Genomic DNA, 19355 nt, shown 5'->3' with positions numbered 1-19355 from the left:
ATTTCAGTTATTTATTATTATTCCTTGACATCTGTTTCTTCCTTTAAATGTAAACAATAAGTTTGATCTTCAATCAGGTAAAGCACAGTTGTATGCTATCCCCAATGTCATTTATAATCTCCATGGATAACATCATTAAGGAAAGTGGTTATTACAAATGACATACAATTAGGAGATTATTTAAGCTTAATTCTTTACTCTATGTAGATGATGCAATTCTCTTAAATAAATCTGCTGCAAGGCATCAAGAACCTTAAATAACTGCTGTGACAAATTTAGCACGAAAATCAGCTACAAAAAAAAAAAATAATAATAATAAAATAAAATCTGTAAAAATAGGTAGGAATATAGAAAATAATCAACAGCATTCTCAGTAGTCAATCTATAGAATAGATTAAATAAATAAGTAAAGTAAAGATGGTTGGATAACAGATGAATAAATTTATATGGAGCAAAAGAGATATTATTATTACAGGTATCTCCATGGAGTCAGTAGACTCATCGTGGGAGACCCAAACTATCAAAACAATATCTATCATATCTGTTCTTGAATTCATTTACAGATGAAGAACTCACAACTGAGTCAGGCAATGCATTCCACTCATTCACCACCCTCCAAGTGAAAAACCTCGTTCTTACACTCTTGTTAACCACACTTTTCCTTAATTTCCTCTTGTTCTTCCATCACTATCACACAGCTGAAACATTTCCCCTGCATCAATCTTATAAAAACCTTTAAGTAATTTAGATGTTTCTATCATATCCCCTCTTCTCTGCCTATCAACCATGCTCTCAATCTGTCAATGTACAGAGCATTTTTTATATCACTCACCAACTTAGTCACTCTCCTCTGAACCCTCCACAACCTCCTCATCTCCAAGGAATCCAGATATTATTAATCCACAGCCAAAGAGGAATAATAACCTCTTTGGCTGTGGATGTTGGTGTGTTCCTCAATAACCAAGTAATCCTATGTGCAATCTTGGACACCTTAGCAATGCGTCCCCTGAACTTCATCTCCCTCTCTACCAACACCCCCTAAGTCCCTAGCCTCATCAATCTCTTGGAGTAGTGTTCCATCAATGTAGTACACAGCTGGTAATCTTTTAATCCCAAAATGCATAACTTTACACTTTTCCACATTGAACTGATATCCATTTCCTTTTGCCCATTTTACCAGCTTATTTAAATCATCCTGACCCAACTTTGCATCATCAGCAAACAACTGAATATCTCCCTTCAAGTCATTTCCTATATCATTTATGTACAAATTAAACAACAATAGCCCAAGCGCAGAGCCTGAGGCACACCACTGGTCACCGTCCTCATCCTGGACTCTGCTCCTCCATACACCACCATCTGGTATCTCTCCCTGAGCCATTCTCCTATCCAAATCACCAGTTTAGTATCCATCCCCATCTGTTCCAATTTGCGCAACCATATTCCATGGAGTATCCTGTCAAAAGCCTTAGCAAAATCCAGAAGTACCACTGTGTAGCCATTTCCTTTGTCCAACTCAGATGTGATTCTATTATAAAAAGCTAATAGATTGCTAAGGCAGGATCGACCTTTAACAAAACCATGTTGGCCCCTATAGAGTATCATATCCTGATCCACCCATTCTTGGATTGTCTTTAACCAACTTTTCCAATACTTTTACCACCACTCCCGAGATGGTGATTGGTCTGTAATTAACTACCGCAGTTTTAGAGCCACCTTTATGCAAAAGGAACTACTTTGCCTTCCTTCCACTCCCTAGGGACCATACTAGAGTTTAAACTTAAGTTAAATAACCAAGTAAGAGGCGTTGACAATTCCTTTGCACATTCACACAACACCCGAGCTGATATTCCATCTAAACCTACAGCAGTGTTCGCATTTATACTAAGTACTTCTGATTTCTTAACTTCAATTCTCACATTAGTTATTGGTACAGAGATATTCTCACTTGGGTGATAGACTTTTGAAAAGTGATCACTCAGTAACTCTACTATTACATCTGAATTGGTCACCTCGATACCATCAGCACTCACTAAGGTTATCCTTCCGAAGTCATTCTTCCTTTTACTTGCCCCATAGCGGAAGAACTCTTTGGGATTACCCTTGATCTCCTTGGCTAAGGTCTTCTCATAATCTGATCCAATAGACCAAGCTGACAGTATACAAGACAGTGTTTGAGCCAATTATAAGATATGGATGAAAGAGTTTGGTTAGATATAAAAAAGTAGATCAAAGATGGCAGGCTACAGATAAGTTTGAGGAAAATTAGAGAAATGAATGGAAGTCATCAATGGCAGAACCATATTAAAAAAAATGACAACATCAGAAAAGAACCTGACATTGTTAATATTCAAGAATATGTAGTGGAGACAAGATGGTTATATGATACTTAAACAAAATGGGAGGTGAAAGATCAGCATTTTGCCAAAAAAAAAGTTTGGCAAAACTGACAGGAAAAAAAAAAAAAAAAAGACCAAGGTCAAGCTATATTACTGAGTTGCTGCCATCAGGAGTACTTTTAAGACAGAAATGTATAAACAGAACTGCTGTTAATCAGAAACTAGTCACAAAATATTAATAAAATAGTCACAAAGTATTAGACTGATATAAGATTCCTTAACCCCCCCCCCAAGAGGGTATATACAGAAAACGAGGTCTTCACTTATGAAAATTAGAATATGGCCATCCAGTACATAAGTGTTACTGATTCAGGTAACTAAGAATAAATAAATAAATAACATTGCAAAGCACATTCTGAAATACATAAAAGAATGGCAGGCAGTTAGTTTCTAAAACATACTTATTATGCTTCTCTTAAAGTTGAATGTCACCTTTAATTATATCTGCAAAATGCAGATGCAAAGTAAAGGGAAATAAACTAAATACAAGATTTAAAGAGAAACATTCCTACTGATTCTTCCAGGTAAAATTTATGCAAGCATACTTAAGAGGCCAAGAAAAATTGTGGAAGTTGACAAAGAGCAAGCTGGATTCAAACCAAATAGGAGTTGTCATGATTGATTTTCCCTTTAAAACAAAAGTTGAGAAATCATGGGAATGGGACTAAATGGAAGAAGATATCTGTGCTACACAGAAGATGTTATATGCTGAGAGATCATTTTTAGAAACAACATTGGCTATGAAGCACTCCTACCAATCTCAAAAAGGTATGCCTGCATTAATTTGAAAAAAGATTTGGGAGACACTCATCTTGAGACTAAATATAGCCTGACTTCTCCAAATTAACTTTATAATTATCTGGTTCCTAGAGGGAGCTTTGTTAGGACATCAGTTCTTTTTCAGCTACAATTTGAATTGTTTCTACAACTATCTAATTGAGTGTTCTTTCCACAGTTGTAATTTGTGCTCTGATTTCACTGGTTTGAAAACCAGTGAAATCTTAATAAATTAATTATACCTTTTTCTCTTAATATTGTTTATACCATCTATATTTTAGTGGTAAGTTAACAATTACAACTGAAGGAGGTATAGAAAGAAGGGTTGATATCAAATCAGTGAGGTGCATCATAATGAGGTGTCATTATGAAGGAAACCATCGTTAAACCTGATATCTAAATTGGAGATGTCAATGATGTTAAACTCATAATTAAATCTAGTACAAGTCTGCAGAATTCCTTAACTGAACTAACTTCTGTAATTCTAATTATGGCAATATAGGTTGGGATGACAAGATAGCAACTGGAAATAAAGAAAATTAATTTTTCCAGTTTTTAAAGGATAATTACCTCAGACAGTACATAACAGAGAGCATGCAAGGATTGAGGGTCTTAGATTTTAACATCTCATCAGAGAATATCATTATAAACGGGGATATCAAATCTCCCTCCAGTTGGTGAAATTGACCTTTAAGTGATTACCTGGTGGTTGCCAGTCAAGTGAGGACTTCTGTGAAGAATGGGTATATGTGGAACTACAAGGTTGGTGATTATGAGAACCTCAGGAGACAGCTTGCAGCTGTAGCATGGAATGAGGAGTTGGGTAGAAAGAGATCAATACTTCTTGGGTGCTATTTAAGAACTATCTATACATACTGGCCACTCAATTAGAAATGTTTTCCAATACCAATCCTCTTCAATTCCCTGTACATAGTTCTGCGAGATATGGGGTGGGAACAGCTTTCATTAAATGCTTCAATTGCAGCGCACAGGAAGTTCTGTTTGTACAAGCCCTCTCAGATGACACGATCTCGTTCCTGACAGACTATCTTAGGACTACAGTTATGCCTCTTAGACGAGCAATGTGGGCTATTTTCTCACTCGTTAAACACTTGGTATATCTCACCTTTTGAAAAACTAGTCAACTCTGCTGTTTTCAAAATCGTTGGAAGTTTTTCCACTTGATTATACTATAAATTAAAGATATAAAGAAATTATATACTTGGTTTAATCCTTTGTCCAAGTGTAAGCAAACAAGTTTGCACCTGAACTATTTTCAGGACTGTGGCAACTCGTATAAAGAAGCTAATGACTTCACATCACTTGCCTTAGTATCCTATAATGCAAAGCACATCTAAATATGCATTATGGAAAGGGTCACTACCCAGACCGGTTTCAACCTTTATTGAGATCTCATCAGTGGGAGCCAGACCCAGAGGTGATACTAAAGTTGAAGTAATGCAGAAGTCCTATTTTCTATATGAGTAGCCAAAAGGTGTCACACCTTAATATTAAAATATTCTAGATTGGAGAAAGTTGTTGGAAATTTTTCCACTTGGTTATACTATAAATTAAAGATAATATCAAAAAATTATATACTTGATGTGCTTTGCATTATGGGATACTAAGGCAAGTGATGTGAAGTCATCAGCTTCTTTATACGAGTTGCTCCAACCAGGTATATAATTTCTTGGTATCTTTAATTTATGTTTTCAAAATCGTCACTCCAGCCAGATGGCACCCACAATAAGCCCTTTATCGAATGATGAAGGATTCTTTGTTGAAAGTTTATTTTTCACTTGGTTAGACTATAATAAATTTAGTTTAATCCTTTATCCAAGTGTGAGCAAACAAAGGTTGCACCTGAAAGTATCTTCAGGACTGGGGTCTGGTAGTACAACACCGGGCAACTCGTAGCAAAGGTGGACCAAGCTAACATCACTCCACTTTGCGAGAATATATCATCCAGGTGGTGACATTGCAGAAATGAATGAATGAACCAATAGATTATACAGGAATTGTGATGAATGAAGTGGAGGTGACTAGTCTATTGCAAAACCTCAATGTCAATATATCTGTGGTATTGGATGATATACTAGCTCGTGAAGCTGACTAAAGAATTGTCAGTACCCTTGACCATTTTGTTTAATTTGAGTCTGAGGTCTGGGTTAGTCCCAAGGGGGTGGAAAGAGGGAAAAATAGTTCCACTGCATAAAGGAGGTTCCAAGACTACTGTTGTAAATTACCGACTGATTAGCATATCAGGAATCATTGTCAAGGTCTTGGAGAAATTAGTCAAGAGAAGAATACAGGATACTGTATGGGGGACAACATGGTTTTGTGAAGGGTAGATCATGCCTCAGTAACTTGCTCACATTTTATAACACAGTGACGGCTGAACAGGATAAGGGTAATGGGTTTACAGTGATTCTACTGGACCTTGTCAAGGCCTTTGACAGGATACCACATGGAACTCTAATCAGTAAACTGGAGCAGATGGGGATGGATATAGGGTTGGTGAGATGGATAGGAGGGTGGTTGATGGAGCGATACCAGAGAGTGGTTTATTCAGGAGTTGAGTCCAAAAGACAGCTTGTGACTAGTGGTGTGCCGCAGGGTTCTGTTCTTGGACCACTACTTTTCAATTTGTTCATTAACGACATAGGAAAGGATCTGAGAGGAAGTGTTCACTTGTTTGCTGATTATGCAAAGTTGGGTAGAGCAATTGTGAGTGCACAGGATGTCAAAATTTTGCAAGATGATTTGGATAGTTTGGAGGACTGGGCTAAGGAAAATGGATGTCAATTTAATGTGGCGAAGTGCAAGGTTATGCATTTTGGGGTGAAAAGATTAGCAGCAGTATATCACATTGGTGGAACTGTAATCCAGGAGATTGACGAGGCCAGGGATTTGGGAGTGTTGGTGGATATGGAGATACCAGGTGAGATACTGAGATAGGAGTGATGTTAGCTTGGTCCACCTTTGCTACGAGTTTCCCAGTGTTGTACTACCTGACCCCAGTCCTGAAGATATTTTCAGGTGCAAACTTTGTTTGCTCACACTTGGATAAAGGATTAAACTAAATTTATTATAATCTAACCAAGTGAAAAATAAACTTTCAACATCTTTCTCTAAATCCAGAGTAATTTAATAAAAAGGTGGCACACCTTTTGGCAACTCCTATAGGTAAAGATAACCTCGCTATTGCTTCTGGCTGGTATCTCCACGTCAGGGCCTGGCTCCCACTGAAGAGACCTCAATAAAGGTCGAAATTAGTCTGGGTAGTGGCCCTTCCCTTAATGCATAACATTATACATATCTGCAAGGAGATGTGTTTTGCATTATGGGAGATACTGAGATAGGAGTGATGTTAACTTGGTCCACCTTTGCTATGAGTTGCACTACCTGACCCCCAGTCCTGAAGATACTTTCAGGCGCAAAGTTTGTTTGCTCACACTTGGATAAAGGATTAAACTAAATTTATTTGATTCTATGTTATCAACACCATTGACAATTACTGACCAGCAGCATTCTTAAATAGTTGCCTAGAAGACAATGCACGTGTGACCAAGTATTTTCATATACTCAGTGTAAGTGACATTTAGGTATATCTACATAAAAGTTTCTAATTCATGGTCAGTATTGTGTACCTCTTTAACCCATCCTGAGGGATGGATGGTTAAAGAAATAGAAGAAGAAACAATTAATTTGAAGCTTTGAGGACTGGTTTAAAAGGGGTAGATTTTTATACTTAGGCCTTTTATTTTATTGCATTTTAATATCTAGAAAAAGAAAACAAATTAAAGAAGATTGAGAATTATGTTCCCAGCTAAATGGGATAGGGGTGGGGGTAACAGTTTTACCTGTTACTACTGTTTAATGACTGGTTGTTTGTTTTTTTTTGTTGTTTCTATGCCAGGTAAGAATTCTGAAAAATTTTCGCCATTTGCCATGCTTAACTGCCAGTTTATTTATTCCTGAGTAAATATTTTGTTGATCTTTATTCTTTCAATCCACATTTTTTAATATATTCAACATAATTATTTATTGAAACATTGGGTTTGGACCAATATGTTTCCATCTTGAAATGCATGCTATGCTACTGAAGGCTAATGTAGATTTCACCCAATGTAACATTTCCAGGAGGGTATCCATCTTGTGTATACTTTACAACATCGAGGGATTCAATATTGAGAAATTCAGGAAATGTATAAACTGAGTTAATATTTAGGTGATTGAATAAAATCAAGTGTCAATCTTTAGATACAGCTGCTGCTGTTTTTGCAAATGCAACCAAAGCTCTGAGTGTGTTATTCTCAAGTGTGCATTCATCTGACTGGTTTGCCTCCTTTGTGAGATGAAAAACCCTATCTCTTTTGTATGAAACCACCTAATTCTCCTTCATTTAGAAAAAAAATTCTTCTAAAGGTTCCTGCTATCTTAGCCAAAGTTTAAACCAATGTTCTTCCAACAGAAGAACATCACCTACTGACTGGCAGATATTGGATAATGTCAATTGACACTGATTTTATTAATTGCTCAGTCAGTCAAATAATGCTCTCCACAAATGAGTGCATGTCTCCATACTGTAATTGCTTTTTTTTTTAGCCATATCTGCTTTGGTTCAAATCACATTTAGAATGGAAAGAATCTTTATAAGGTGTTTTCTATTCAAGTTGACATTAGTCTCATGGCAGGATTTTTCCGCCAGGAAACTCGAGTTTTTAGCGAGTAACAAAGAAACCAGCTGGGGGGGGGGTAACGCAATAAGATACAATACTTTCACCTTATAACTATAATTGCTTTAGCTTAATTCAAACAAATTTCCGCACATTCGTAGTCACTTCTATTTCTAATAAGTAGCACATTTGCCATGTAAATATTTTTAATATTGGAAAAACATAAAAGAAATAAATAACGGCACAATACATGCCTTAAAGGTAGGGAGGCGGTATTGTCGATGGGGCTTTATATAATCATCTAATTGAAAAGTACACCGGATTAGACGTGAACTGGTATGTGCAGAAGATAGGTGTAACTTTTCGACGGGCATCTTATCGTGGGGTTGTGATACCACTATGTCAGATGGTTTATAGTTTTAACATCAGCAAACAACTAGAGAACATGTACACAAAATCTGACTCCTCAAATCGGACGCTAAAAAAATAAAATAATTTTTCTTTTGATTTTATTCTGGCAGTTTTGTTATCAAATCTCCGTCTGCCGAATTAGGAACTGCCGATTACGAAATGAATCACGAGGTGTACGCCGTACACCTCGTGATTTCATTTATGCAATGCAACACACAGAAATAAACCTAACACTTTGGTACCATTTTCTTTGATATAATTTTACTTTTTTTTCTACATAAATGAAATAACTTTATCAAACATTTCATTTGTTGGCAAATTTTCTATTCTTTAATACTCCCAGTAATTTATACTCATCATCTATATGCAGAAATAACTGATAATCGAACTTTGCACTCTAAAAAGTATGAAAACTAGAAGCAAAAATAAAAGTCAAGTGTTGGTTAATAAATTAAGCAATTCCTATTATATAAGCAAAGCTGTGGCTAGGAACCTTATTAACAAGGAAAAGCAAAAAATACTAAAATTTTTAATTTCGTCAGTTTTTTTTTTTTTCCCATTATGCATTTAGGCAATGATACGTTTATCATTATTACGATATGCCTTATTTTATAATAAACTACAAACATTAATCCGTGTTATCTTTGATAACATCGTTGTAGGTTCACATCGCTGGGGAAAATTCATCGAGTGGAAAATTTTATGCTGAGAAAATTCATTGGGGGGAGGGGGGGGGAATTCGTCGAGTGAAATATTTTACGCTGGGAAAATTCATCGCGGAAAAAATTCGTTCAAAGCATTATTCGCTAGAAAATTGAAATGATATTGCAGTGATACCAATATATTAAAAGTAAACGCAGTGCAAGATAAATTTCACAAAATATAATTTTATTATATAAAAAAAAAAAAAAAAATCAGCTAACGCCTTTTTATTCCCATATACGGGGAGTAGGCGAGGCCATTTAGCCCTATCTAACTTTTGGAGACTGAGTGGGCAGTTCAATCTCCACTGGTACCAATCAAAGATAGATAGATGGCCCAAGGCTATCACTAATTAAGCGGTACGCAGTGAAGAGAGACGACTCAAATGTGCCGCCATCTCGTGGTCCCTAACACAATATATTTAATGTCTGAAATAATGTGGGTTCTACGGTCGATTTTCTTGAGTTTACAGGACGAAAAACCTGCTTGCCCGTGCCAGAGATCGACTAACTCGGGAACGGTCGAAAAAAGGCTTAGAAAAATTTTCTACGTATTATTTGTTTAGATTTTAATTAGATTTTCATAATATTTTTATTCTTATACAATGAAAGCAATATATTATTGATCGGTGACCAATACATAATTTCTGTTTCGTCTTAAAAAGTTGTAAATTTTTTATTACTTAACACGTTCATTGCCAATCACGCGATATCGCGCGATGCGAGTTCTCACCAAGCGATGATCACGCATTATCGCGTGGACGTCGCTAACTAAATAAAAAAAAATCAGCTAACGCCTTTTTATTCCCGTATATACGGGAGTAGACGAGGCCATTTAGCCCTATCTAACTTTTGGAGACTGAGTGGACAGTTCAATCTCCACTGGTACCCAATCAGAGACAGATGGCCCAAGGCTATCACTAATTATGCGGTACGCAGTGAAGAGAGACGGCTCAAATGTGCCGCCATCTCGTGGTCCCTAACACAATATATTTAATGTCTGAAATAATGTGGGTTCTACGGTCGATTTTCTTGAGTTTACAGGACGAAAAACCCGAGTTTCCGGGAGGAAAAACCTGCTTGCCCGTGCCAGAGATCGACTAACTCGGGAACCGGTCGAAAAAAGGCTTAGAAAAATTTCCTCTAGTCGCCGACTAGACTCGAAACCAAGACTTCCTTCGTGCGGCCAAGCGCGGTGGTGTGCAAACGCCACATCCACTGAGCTACACAGGCCCTAACTAAATAAAAAAGTAAAAAAAATTTGGCCACCACACGAAATTCCAATTTTCAGCTTGGCAATGAAAGTGTTAAATACTTCAGGTTTTGCTGATGAAATATTAATATTTACATTAATATATAACTGGAATAGGTATACGGAGAAAGGGCATCAGATTTAAGAATGCTTATTCTGCGCACTTAGACATCCATCCAGATATAATACTTGTATATATACGAGGGTGGTCTGAAAAGTTCTCAGCCTCAAGCCAACCTGCTCTCAGAAGAGATTCTAAAGCTCATCTGCAGCAAAAACAGGATCAGACGCCGATACCATACAACACTATCCCCCCAGGATAGACAAGAGCTAAACAGGGCAACAACCTAGTCCGATATGCGATCAAAGATCACAAGAACCAGCTGTGGGAGAAGAAGCTAAGCTCCTTAAACACCAAAGACAACTCATTGTGGAAAATGACTAAAGCCCTTCGCAGCGACCGCCCCAACATTCAGCCAATCCAGGGAGAAAGGAGCATGGCCTACCGAGACGACGAGAAAGCACAAGCCTTCGCGGACGCCCTGGAACTGCAATTCAGCCCAAACTATGCGCATGCGGACTTGCACTTCATTGAAAAAATACACAGGCATGTCCGCTGTGCACTCCATCAAACCAGCAGCCAAGAAAACACAAGCTATGCTACACCAAAAGAAGTACACCAAATCATCAAGAGCCTCAACAACAGAAAGGCCCCAGGTCCTGACGAGATTTCAAACCAAACCATAAAAGCACTCCCCCATAAAACAGTTATGCATCTAGTGGCGATCATCAACGCGATGCTAAGACTCAACTGCTTCCCCACTCGCTGGAAAGGGGCAGATGTAATCCTCATCCACAAACCCGGAAAAGCACCTCAATTCCTCCAGAACTACAGACCTATCAGCCTCCTATCAAATCTGGGAAAATCACGGAAAAGATAATTCTGAACCGCCTACAAAACGAAACGGACAAGATCGACCTAATCCCAAAAGAACAATTCGGATTTCGCAAAGGCCACTGCACAACACAACAGGTCCACAGACTTATAGAATTCATAACTACTGGATACAACACACAGGTGCAATCTTCCTGGATGTGGCGAAAGCCTTTGACAAAGTATGGCACAAAGGCCTCATCCACAAACTAATAGCTGCAAATACCCACTAAACTTCGCCAAAATCATAGAATACTATCTGAAAGACCGAAAATTTCAAGTTAAGCTACGTAACCTCAGATCCTCCATGAGAAGCATCACAGCAGGCGTCCCGCAAGGCTCCCTCCTATCGCTGCTACTCTTCAACATTTTCATTTCAGACATACTAAACACAGCATCAACCACTATGGCTTTCTATGCAGACGACATGGCAATACTGACCAGATCACTCAGGACACACTTAGCCACACAACAACTACAAGACAGCAACAAATCTTGAAGAATGGTTTCAGAAATGGAGGATAGATGTCAAAGCCGACAAGAGTACGGCCATCTTTACAAGGAAAGCAACCCACCACGGAGCAGTCACGATGTTCAACACTGATATCCCATGGCAAAAAGAAGTAAAATACCTGGGAATCAAACTGGATAACCGACTCAGCTTCAACCCCCACATCTCACATGCCTGCAACAAAGCCAACTCGGCAATAGCTCAACTCTACAAAGTCAGTACAGAAAACAAACTAACAATATACAAAACAATCATCAGACCCATACTAACGTACGGATCGCCGGCATGGAGCCACACCTCTCCCAGCAACATCAAAGGAATGTTCTCCTCCACCAAGAAGGAAACATGCCAGACATACCTTCGTATCTCAACCAGACTGCTGCCAAGTACTTCGCCCAGGCCTCACTCCATCCCAACCAACTCATTCGTGATGCATCAAATTATGATGAAAACGACAGATGGAGACACAAACGCCCGAAGGCAGCTCTGATCATCGCTTCAAAAGATTCTACACAGCCCTAATTCAGGCGAGCCATGCGCTCAAAAATTTCTCATTATCAATAATCACAATCTAGCGATGAAGGGATAAAAATCCAAGGGATTGACGTCCATCTCACCATTTAAGTTAACAGCTAACAAGTTCTCGGCCTAACAATGAAAAAAAACGAATTTATAATTTCTAAATTAAAAAATTATGTTGAAAAATTTTATTTTTCAACATAATCTCCCTTAAGACTAATACATTTATTCCAGCAATGCTCCAGCGCTATTATCCCATCCCTGTAGTGGTTCTCAGTAAGATCTGCAAAATATCCCTCTACAGCTGCAATCACCTCTTGTTTCGAAGGACAACGCTGATCAGCGAGGAAGATTTTTAGTTTTGGGATGAGATAGTGAGCAGGCAAATTGTCCTCATGAAAGACGATATTTTTCTTCTACAAACCGGGTTTTTCTCACGAATTTTTTCGTCTAGTGTGGTTAAAAGATCCGAATAATATTCCCTGGTTACTGTTTTACCCTTTTCAAGATAATTAATAAACAAAATGCGTTTAGCATCCCAAAACACCGATGCCATGACCTTTCCTGCTGATGGAACCGACTTTGTCTTCTTTGGCGCTGAACAACCGACTTCTCTCCACTGTTTTGACTGCGGTTTGGATTCTGGTGTGTAATGGTGAATCCAAGTTTCATCCATAGTAATAAATCGAAGCACAAACGTTCAGAGATTTTCATGCGAGTGCGTTTTTGATCTGCTGTGAGCAAGCGCAGCACCCATCTTGCGCAAAACTTTTTCATTTGCAATACTTCCTGCAAAATATATCCTACATGTTCTTTTGAAATGCCTATAGTCTCAGCAATTTCACGCACTTTGACTCGCCGGTCATCCAATACCATATCGTGTACTTGATCAATGATTTCTGGTGTTACACTTTTTGGACGTCCTTCACGTGAATCATCTTCAAGGCTGGTACGGCCACGTTTAAACTCGGCAACCCATTTCTTAATTGTCGAAAACGAAGGAGAAGAGTGCCCATAAACTTTTATGAACTTCGAATGAATTTCTTTTGGCGTTAAACCTTCTTTTGCAAAGAATTTTATAACCGTACGATACTGAATTTTATCCATTTCAAGGAATACGTACAACACTTTTGCTTCAGACAGCTGTATAAAACAAACTATTTGATAGAATGACTTGCATGGATGCTTATGACAGATGTACCAACTTAGAAAAAAAAAATCGTGCCGATAGCGTTGCCACCCTCCTATAATTGAAATATTATTATTATTATTTGACACCTCCAGGGAGTCTAAGTACTCATCGAGGGAGGCACCTGGTCTAGAACTCGGTCTTCAAGATTCAATCACCACCTGACTGCAACTACACCAACGCCATCTACCGCCGGTCATCACTCGTATTTACACAGACGATCAAAAATATCCATGTCCACGGCTGATTCGAACTCGCAGCATTTTGGCTGGAGAGCAGATACGCTATCCACTCGGCCAACCAGGGCGGCTACTTCTTACTTTTTTTTTTTTTTTAAATATATCTTAAAATCTTTTAAAAAATAATTCTTAATTTAAATTAAAAAAAAAATAAAAATAATTCTTAATTTAAATTAAAAAAAAAATAAAAATAATTCTTAATTTAAATTAAAAAAAAAATAAAAATAATTCTTAATTTAAATTAAAAAAAAAATAAAAATAATTCTTAATTTAAATTTAAAAAAAAATAAAAATAATTCTTAATTTAAATTTAAAAAAATAATAATTCTTAATTTAAATTAAAAAAAAAAAATTTTAATATTTCTTATACGGGAAAAAAAAATTTTTTTTTTCACATATCAGCGATGAATAACTTTATACCGAATAAAATTTTTTAAAAAGTTAAATATAATCGAAATATTAAATAATATATAAAATATTTCTTAAATTTTAAAAAAATATTTTCAAAAATATTTCTTATATGCGAAATTTTTTTTCACATATATCCGCGATGAATTTTTGTGCGAGTAATTTTCCTCGCGATGAATAGTCTCCTCGATGAATTTTCCTCCGCGATAAATTGTCGGCGATGAACTGTCCGGACACGTCGTTTGTATCTGTCTGTGTGCGTGTTGTGCGCGCGCTGTTTTGTACGTCTGTTTCTGCAGAGTATAAATCAAACACCATACCGAAATGGATATCACTGTGGCGGCATACGGAGTTATGAACACTTTAATTTTTTAAGAAAGCACACACACATTATCTGAATCTGCTGGGCGCTACTCAAGAAGGGGGTTAGAAGCGATAACATTTTTTCGCCCCATTAGAAGACTAAAATCGCTCTAACAATATCGTGGCAGCGACAGCAGAATTATAATTACAAAATGCTGGCATTTTTCATATAAAGTTTATAATAAAAAGTTTCAAAAAAATAATTTTCTTTTCTTCAAATATAAAAGTTAACATATACTGAATATGTTACGATAAAACATAAAATAATTTATTGAATTATTTTATAAAAATACAATTATAATTTTTTTCAAGGAATAAATTATTGATAACATAATTATATATAACATATGTGGTTTCGATAATATATCACTATGTTATCCAAAACACATTCAGGTTGTATTTATTTATCCTGTGAAAAAAGGAACGTCCCTACACCCACTCTTTCCCAGCAGTAGGGTATATTTCGTCATTAAAACAATTCTGGTTTGTATATAAAGTTCTTGAGAATAAAGAATACGTTTCTAACTGAACAATTACCTCAAAGCCGTTACTATTATTATTAACTGATAAACAAATGAATGTATTAAGCGTCTATAGGGAAGCTTTTACAAGTTGAAATGCCAAAATATTAAATCCATTTGTTTTTAAACATATGGCGATGTGTTAATTATAGAAATAAAAAAAAAACTGATATCATTGAAGATCTAAGGAAGAGTTATGTTCATCTTCAGTACACATCCGCTTGCAGCGACACAAATAAGAGATATATTTAAAAAGGCCTGACTAAACAAAGGGGTGCTATTAAGGTCTTAGTTGTGTGTGACATTACCGCATTTCCGGTTTCCACGGTTACACCTCTAATTAACAATGGCATTAAAGAAAGAGAAAGGAGGCAGACCGAAGTTACCTAAAATGGTTTCATGCGATACTTACTGACTACTGTGAAGACGGGATCGTTTCAAGGCTTCTTCATCCAGTCGACGCACCGGTGTTTTCTTGGACGCTGCGTTCCCACTGATGGACCTTTGACGGGAACGACCGGTGGGCGTACTGCCAGATGGGGAAGTGGCTTCTCCGGTGTATGCCCTCGGCTGTTTCAAGGGAGGTCCGGGACCACATGGAGGACGCTCGGAACTCTTTTGGTTAGAGCTACGATAAGAGAAAAGAAACAAAGATATTTAGGAATTATGAATACTTAACATTGTGTGTGCGTAAACTTTCTTGATAACACAGTGATTCACTACAGAACTTAGTGTGTGTAGAACGTGTATTGCATTTACATTATTCTGATTAAAAAACTTGCAAAGAATTAACTTTAATAAGATAACGGAAAATTGTGTTTTAATTGGTCGGAACTAGACTCATTTACCCATTGTGTTCGACACAGTTAAACATGAGTCATGAATTTTTTTTTTTTTTTGATTTAGTACCCAATTTTATTATTAATAATAATACTTCAACTGTGTTCGTCGGTTATGCAACAGCTGTTAGTATCACTACACGCCATGAATGTGACACGTCCAAAGACTCGTCGGGGGGGGGGGGTTACCTGTACAAATCCCCTGTCTCCAATTTAATCCGCCAACTACACAGAACCGCTACTATAAGTTCGTCCACCGATTAGAGTCCCTCGACACTTCTGCGCATGTCAGAAAAAGAAGAATCCATTCCAATAATAGGGTAATTAATCTGTCTTCTGGAATGTGTTTGTTTATTATTACAGGCCGGAAAATTTAGCTTTTCTTTTACGAACATTGTAGTTTTTAAAGTGTAACTATTTTGCTTGTGCTTGTATAACAGTTGTAAAAATGTACGTAGAGTATTAACAAAATTAAAAAAAGTATAGCATAAAACAAAAATTTAACTCAGTTTATTTTTAAGAAAGTTTTCTATAAAATAAAAATTATACAGAAAAACAGAAATTTTTTCAAATGAACTTAGATATTCTAAACTTACAGTTGAGAGAACTGAGACACTTTAATGTCCTAAACCGATTAATTATTTGACTTGTTGTGACTCTTAACAAACCTATGCAAAAAAAGGTTGGAAAAAAATACCATTATCAAATCCTTTTAATCTTCATAGTCATCTGAATCGGTGTCCGAATCGCCATCACTTTCACTTAAACTGATCACCAACGGTTCGCATAATTCTTTGATAATTCCGTCTCTATCCCAATACATATTTTCCAATGAGGTGACATGAAAGATATTTTCCACAGTTTTGAACTGTAGTACTTTCAATCGCCTGGTCTGAAAGCTTAAAAAGTTTTGACATGTCAATATCTCCAGTTACGTTGCGATGGCGAATGAAACTTTTCACTTCTGCCCAAACATACTCAATAGCAGTAATATCGCAATGATATGGTGGTAGCCTCAAAGCTAGAAATCCATGCTCTTTGAGCATCGTGTCGAATTTAAATAGTTTAATTGTGGGTGAGTTTCTTTTGATCAAATTAAGCAATTCAATTTTTCGCATATCTGGGGAATGAGAAATGTTATTTGCAGAAAGCCAATCCATAAGAACTTGCTTCTTTTTAGACCAATTTGGAACTTTGTTTAATCGAATAGAGTGATATGAAGCGTTATCAATTATAACAACAGCATTTTTAGGAAGGTTTGGAATCAGTTTTTCTTCTGCCCACTTTTCGAAGATCGTAGAATTCATTTGCCTATGGTAATTGGCTTTGTATAGTAAGCTTGAATTCGGTAAAAAAACCCATTTCTCCACCCGCAGACAAAATTATTATGCGCCGCGAGGCATTTCCGGTTTGTAGCACTCCACGTTCTTCTTTAGACTGCCAACATTTTCCATAAGTTAAATTACTATCAATCCAAGTTTCATCTAGATACACAATCGGTCTTTTCTCCTCCCTAAAACGTCTTATTGCTCTCAAATACTGCGTTCAAGATAAAACAATGTCACTTCGCTCCATGATAAGTTTCCTTTTATTCTGGGACTTTTAAAAACAAAATCCGATTTCATGAAGTATTTTTCTTAAAGTTTCTCTTTTCCAAGGAAAATTAATTTTTTTCTTTAAGCACAGGAATCAATTTCGGAACAGTTGGCACTCTTTTCTCGACCACGTAAAATTCGTGAATAGTTCCTCTTATAACGTCTACATCAAAATCATTCAAAGCTACGGTTTCGATGGTTTTCTTTACTCTGGCGCTTTTTTTAGGAGATTTAAATTTTGGCTTACCTTCACCTTTTGATTCCCTACGAATTCTTTTAACAGTCGACCCCGATACGCCCGCAATTGCACTTGCACGTTTTATGACTTGAGAAAGGGGAACAAGAAGACGGCCTTCTGACGATTCTTTTTCGCAGAATGTCAGCACGTTATTCAATATTCTTTTGCAAGAGCTACTGAAACGTGTAACAATAGAACTTGTTGACTGTACTGGATCCATCATACAAATTAATAATAAAAAAATAATGCAAAAAAGGAACAACAAAAATCAAGCTAGTACTAGTACAGCGACAGACAAGAAAGCACGTGATTTCGCATGTTGGCGACCAATTCAATTCGTACATCCTTCATTTCTTTCTCCCCTTCAGCATGAATCGACTATTCTTGGCAAAATGCCAAGGAGAGATCTACAAACGGTGGGCGAACTACCATCATCATCACCTGCACACAACGCCATCTATTGCCCACCACCAACCACCAGTATTTTTTGTTTGTAAATTGAGTGTGTTCTCAAGGCCTGTATACGCGCGATTAAAAAGAAAGAAATGAGCAGTCCTAATTTAGATGTGCAGAGCTTTTCTTACGAAGTAGTTCGTACTGAATTAATGCACCCTCTAATGTTAGCAATAATCTGAACCCAACGAATGAGTCAGAATGAAACAAACTTGTTTAGACACGATGGTTGACGATATATACTTCCATATTTTACATAACAAGACACTAAGATAACGACAACACCTTACACTCGGTTAATACTTACTTCCGCTGAACTATAGTTCTCAGCTTGCTTTGATATCCTTAGAATTAAACAGAAATGTTTTTTTTTTTTTTCAATAATGTATGTCACGGAAGATCAATTAAGGACTGCTTATGCACCACTGTTCTCTCGATACCCGTAAACTAATGAGGGCAGGTTGAATGCGGATCAACTGTGTTCGTCAGAAATGCAACAGCTGTTAGTATTACCACTCATCATGAACGTGGTGTAGAGGTGTAGTGCCATTTTTGTCATCAGTTGACGTTGACAGACTCACACACAGAATAAAAAGAAGTTTATGCTGTCCGAGTTCCTGTTTTCAAATTCGATTCGTCAATCGCTGCAATCTACCTCTTTTAGGCAGATGCAAACTGAATCTAAGCTAAGCAGTGAAGAGATAAACGAAGTTGGTTATTTCTTGGAAAGGGGCATATCAGTGCGCCCAAAAGCTAAGTCGTGGACATCGAAAATTAATCTTATAATTACAATCAATCTTATAATTACTATTATTATTTAGTAGTAATTATAAGTAGTAGCGCCCATAAGCTAAAAACACATCGCTTATTTTTGTCCAAGTTCGAATAGGGTGACCAGCTTCGGAACTACAACATTACTACGCTAGGTCAGTAAATGATGAAGGTAAGTCAAAATAAAGGGTATTATCAAATGAAGTAACCGTCTTTGATAACGGCAACTAAGAAGTCAGCTAAATATGGAGTCAATTAAAAATGACCAACTTAAAAAAAGCGTACAGAGCGCATGAGGAAAGTATCATATTAGTGTCATGATTTCCCTGTTTATTATCTACGCGTAACCTTGAGATAATAATTTATAGAACCCGGAAGATGCAAATATGTTATAGAAAAGATTACTTCGTGCAATGATGACACTGTAATAACTACCCCTATATGATGATGATGCAAAGGATAATTAGTAATTATTTATTGTCAAGTTCTCTGACTGCTTGTTGAAAGAAAAGCTCCATAGGATTTTACTAAAACCAAACTTCGTTAAAGTGGATGT

At 36.9% G+C, this 19355-nt stretch overlaps 1 protein-coding gene across 11 annotated transcripts in view; it reads right to left on the bottom strand.

Moving 5' to 3' along the window:
• Positions 1 to 19355, bottom strand: part of LOC150108412 (IQ motif and SEC7 domain-containing protein 1-like) — a 627659-nt gene that overhangs the window by 127781 nt on the left and 480523 nt on the right. For all 11 annotated transcript variants that reach the window (XM_090390759.1, XM_090390766.1, XM_090390762.1 and 8 more), the window contains one exon: positions 15316 to 15531. In XM_090390759.1, coding sequence (XP_090246885.1) covers positions 15316 to 15531 — 216 coding nt within the window. The remainder of the gene's footprint in view (positions 1 to 15315; positions 15532 to 19355) is intronic.

Source organism: Typopeltis vanoorti, chromosome 3 (genome assembly GCF_054136105.1).
Source record: "Typopeltis vanoorti isolate ZY-2024b chromosome 3, IOZ_Tvanoo_1.0, whole genome shotgun sequence".
NCBI lineage: Eukaryota > Metazoa > Arthropoda > Arachnida > Uropygi > Thelyphonidae > Typopeltis > Typopeltis vanoorti.
This window is presented reverse-complemented; position numbering and strand designations above follow the sequence as displayed.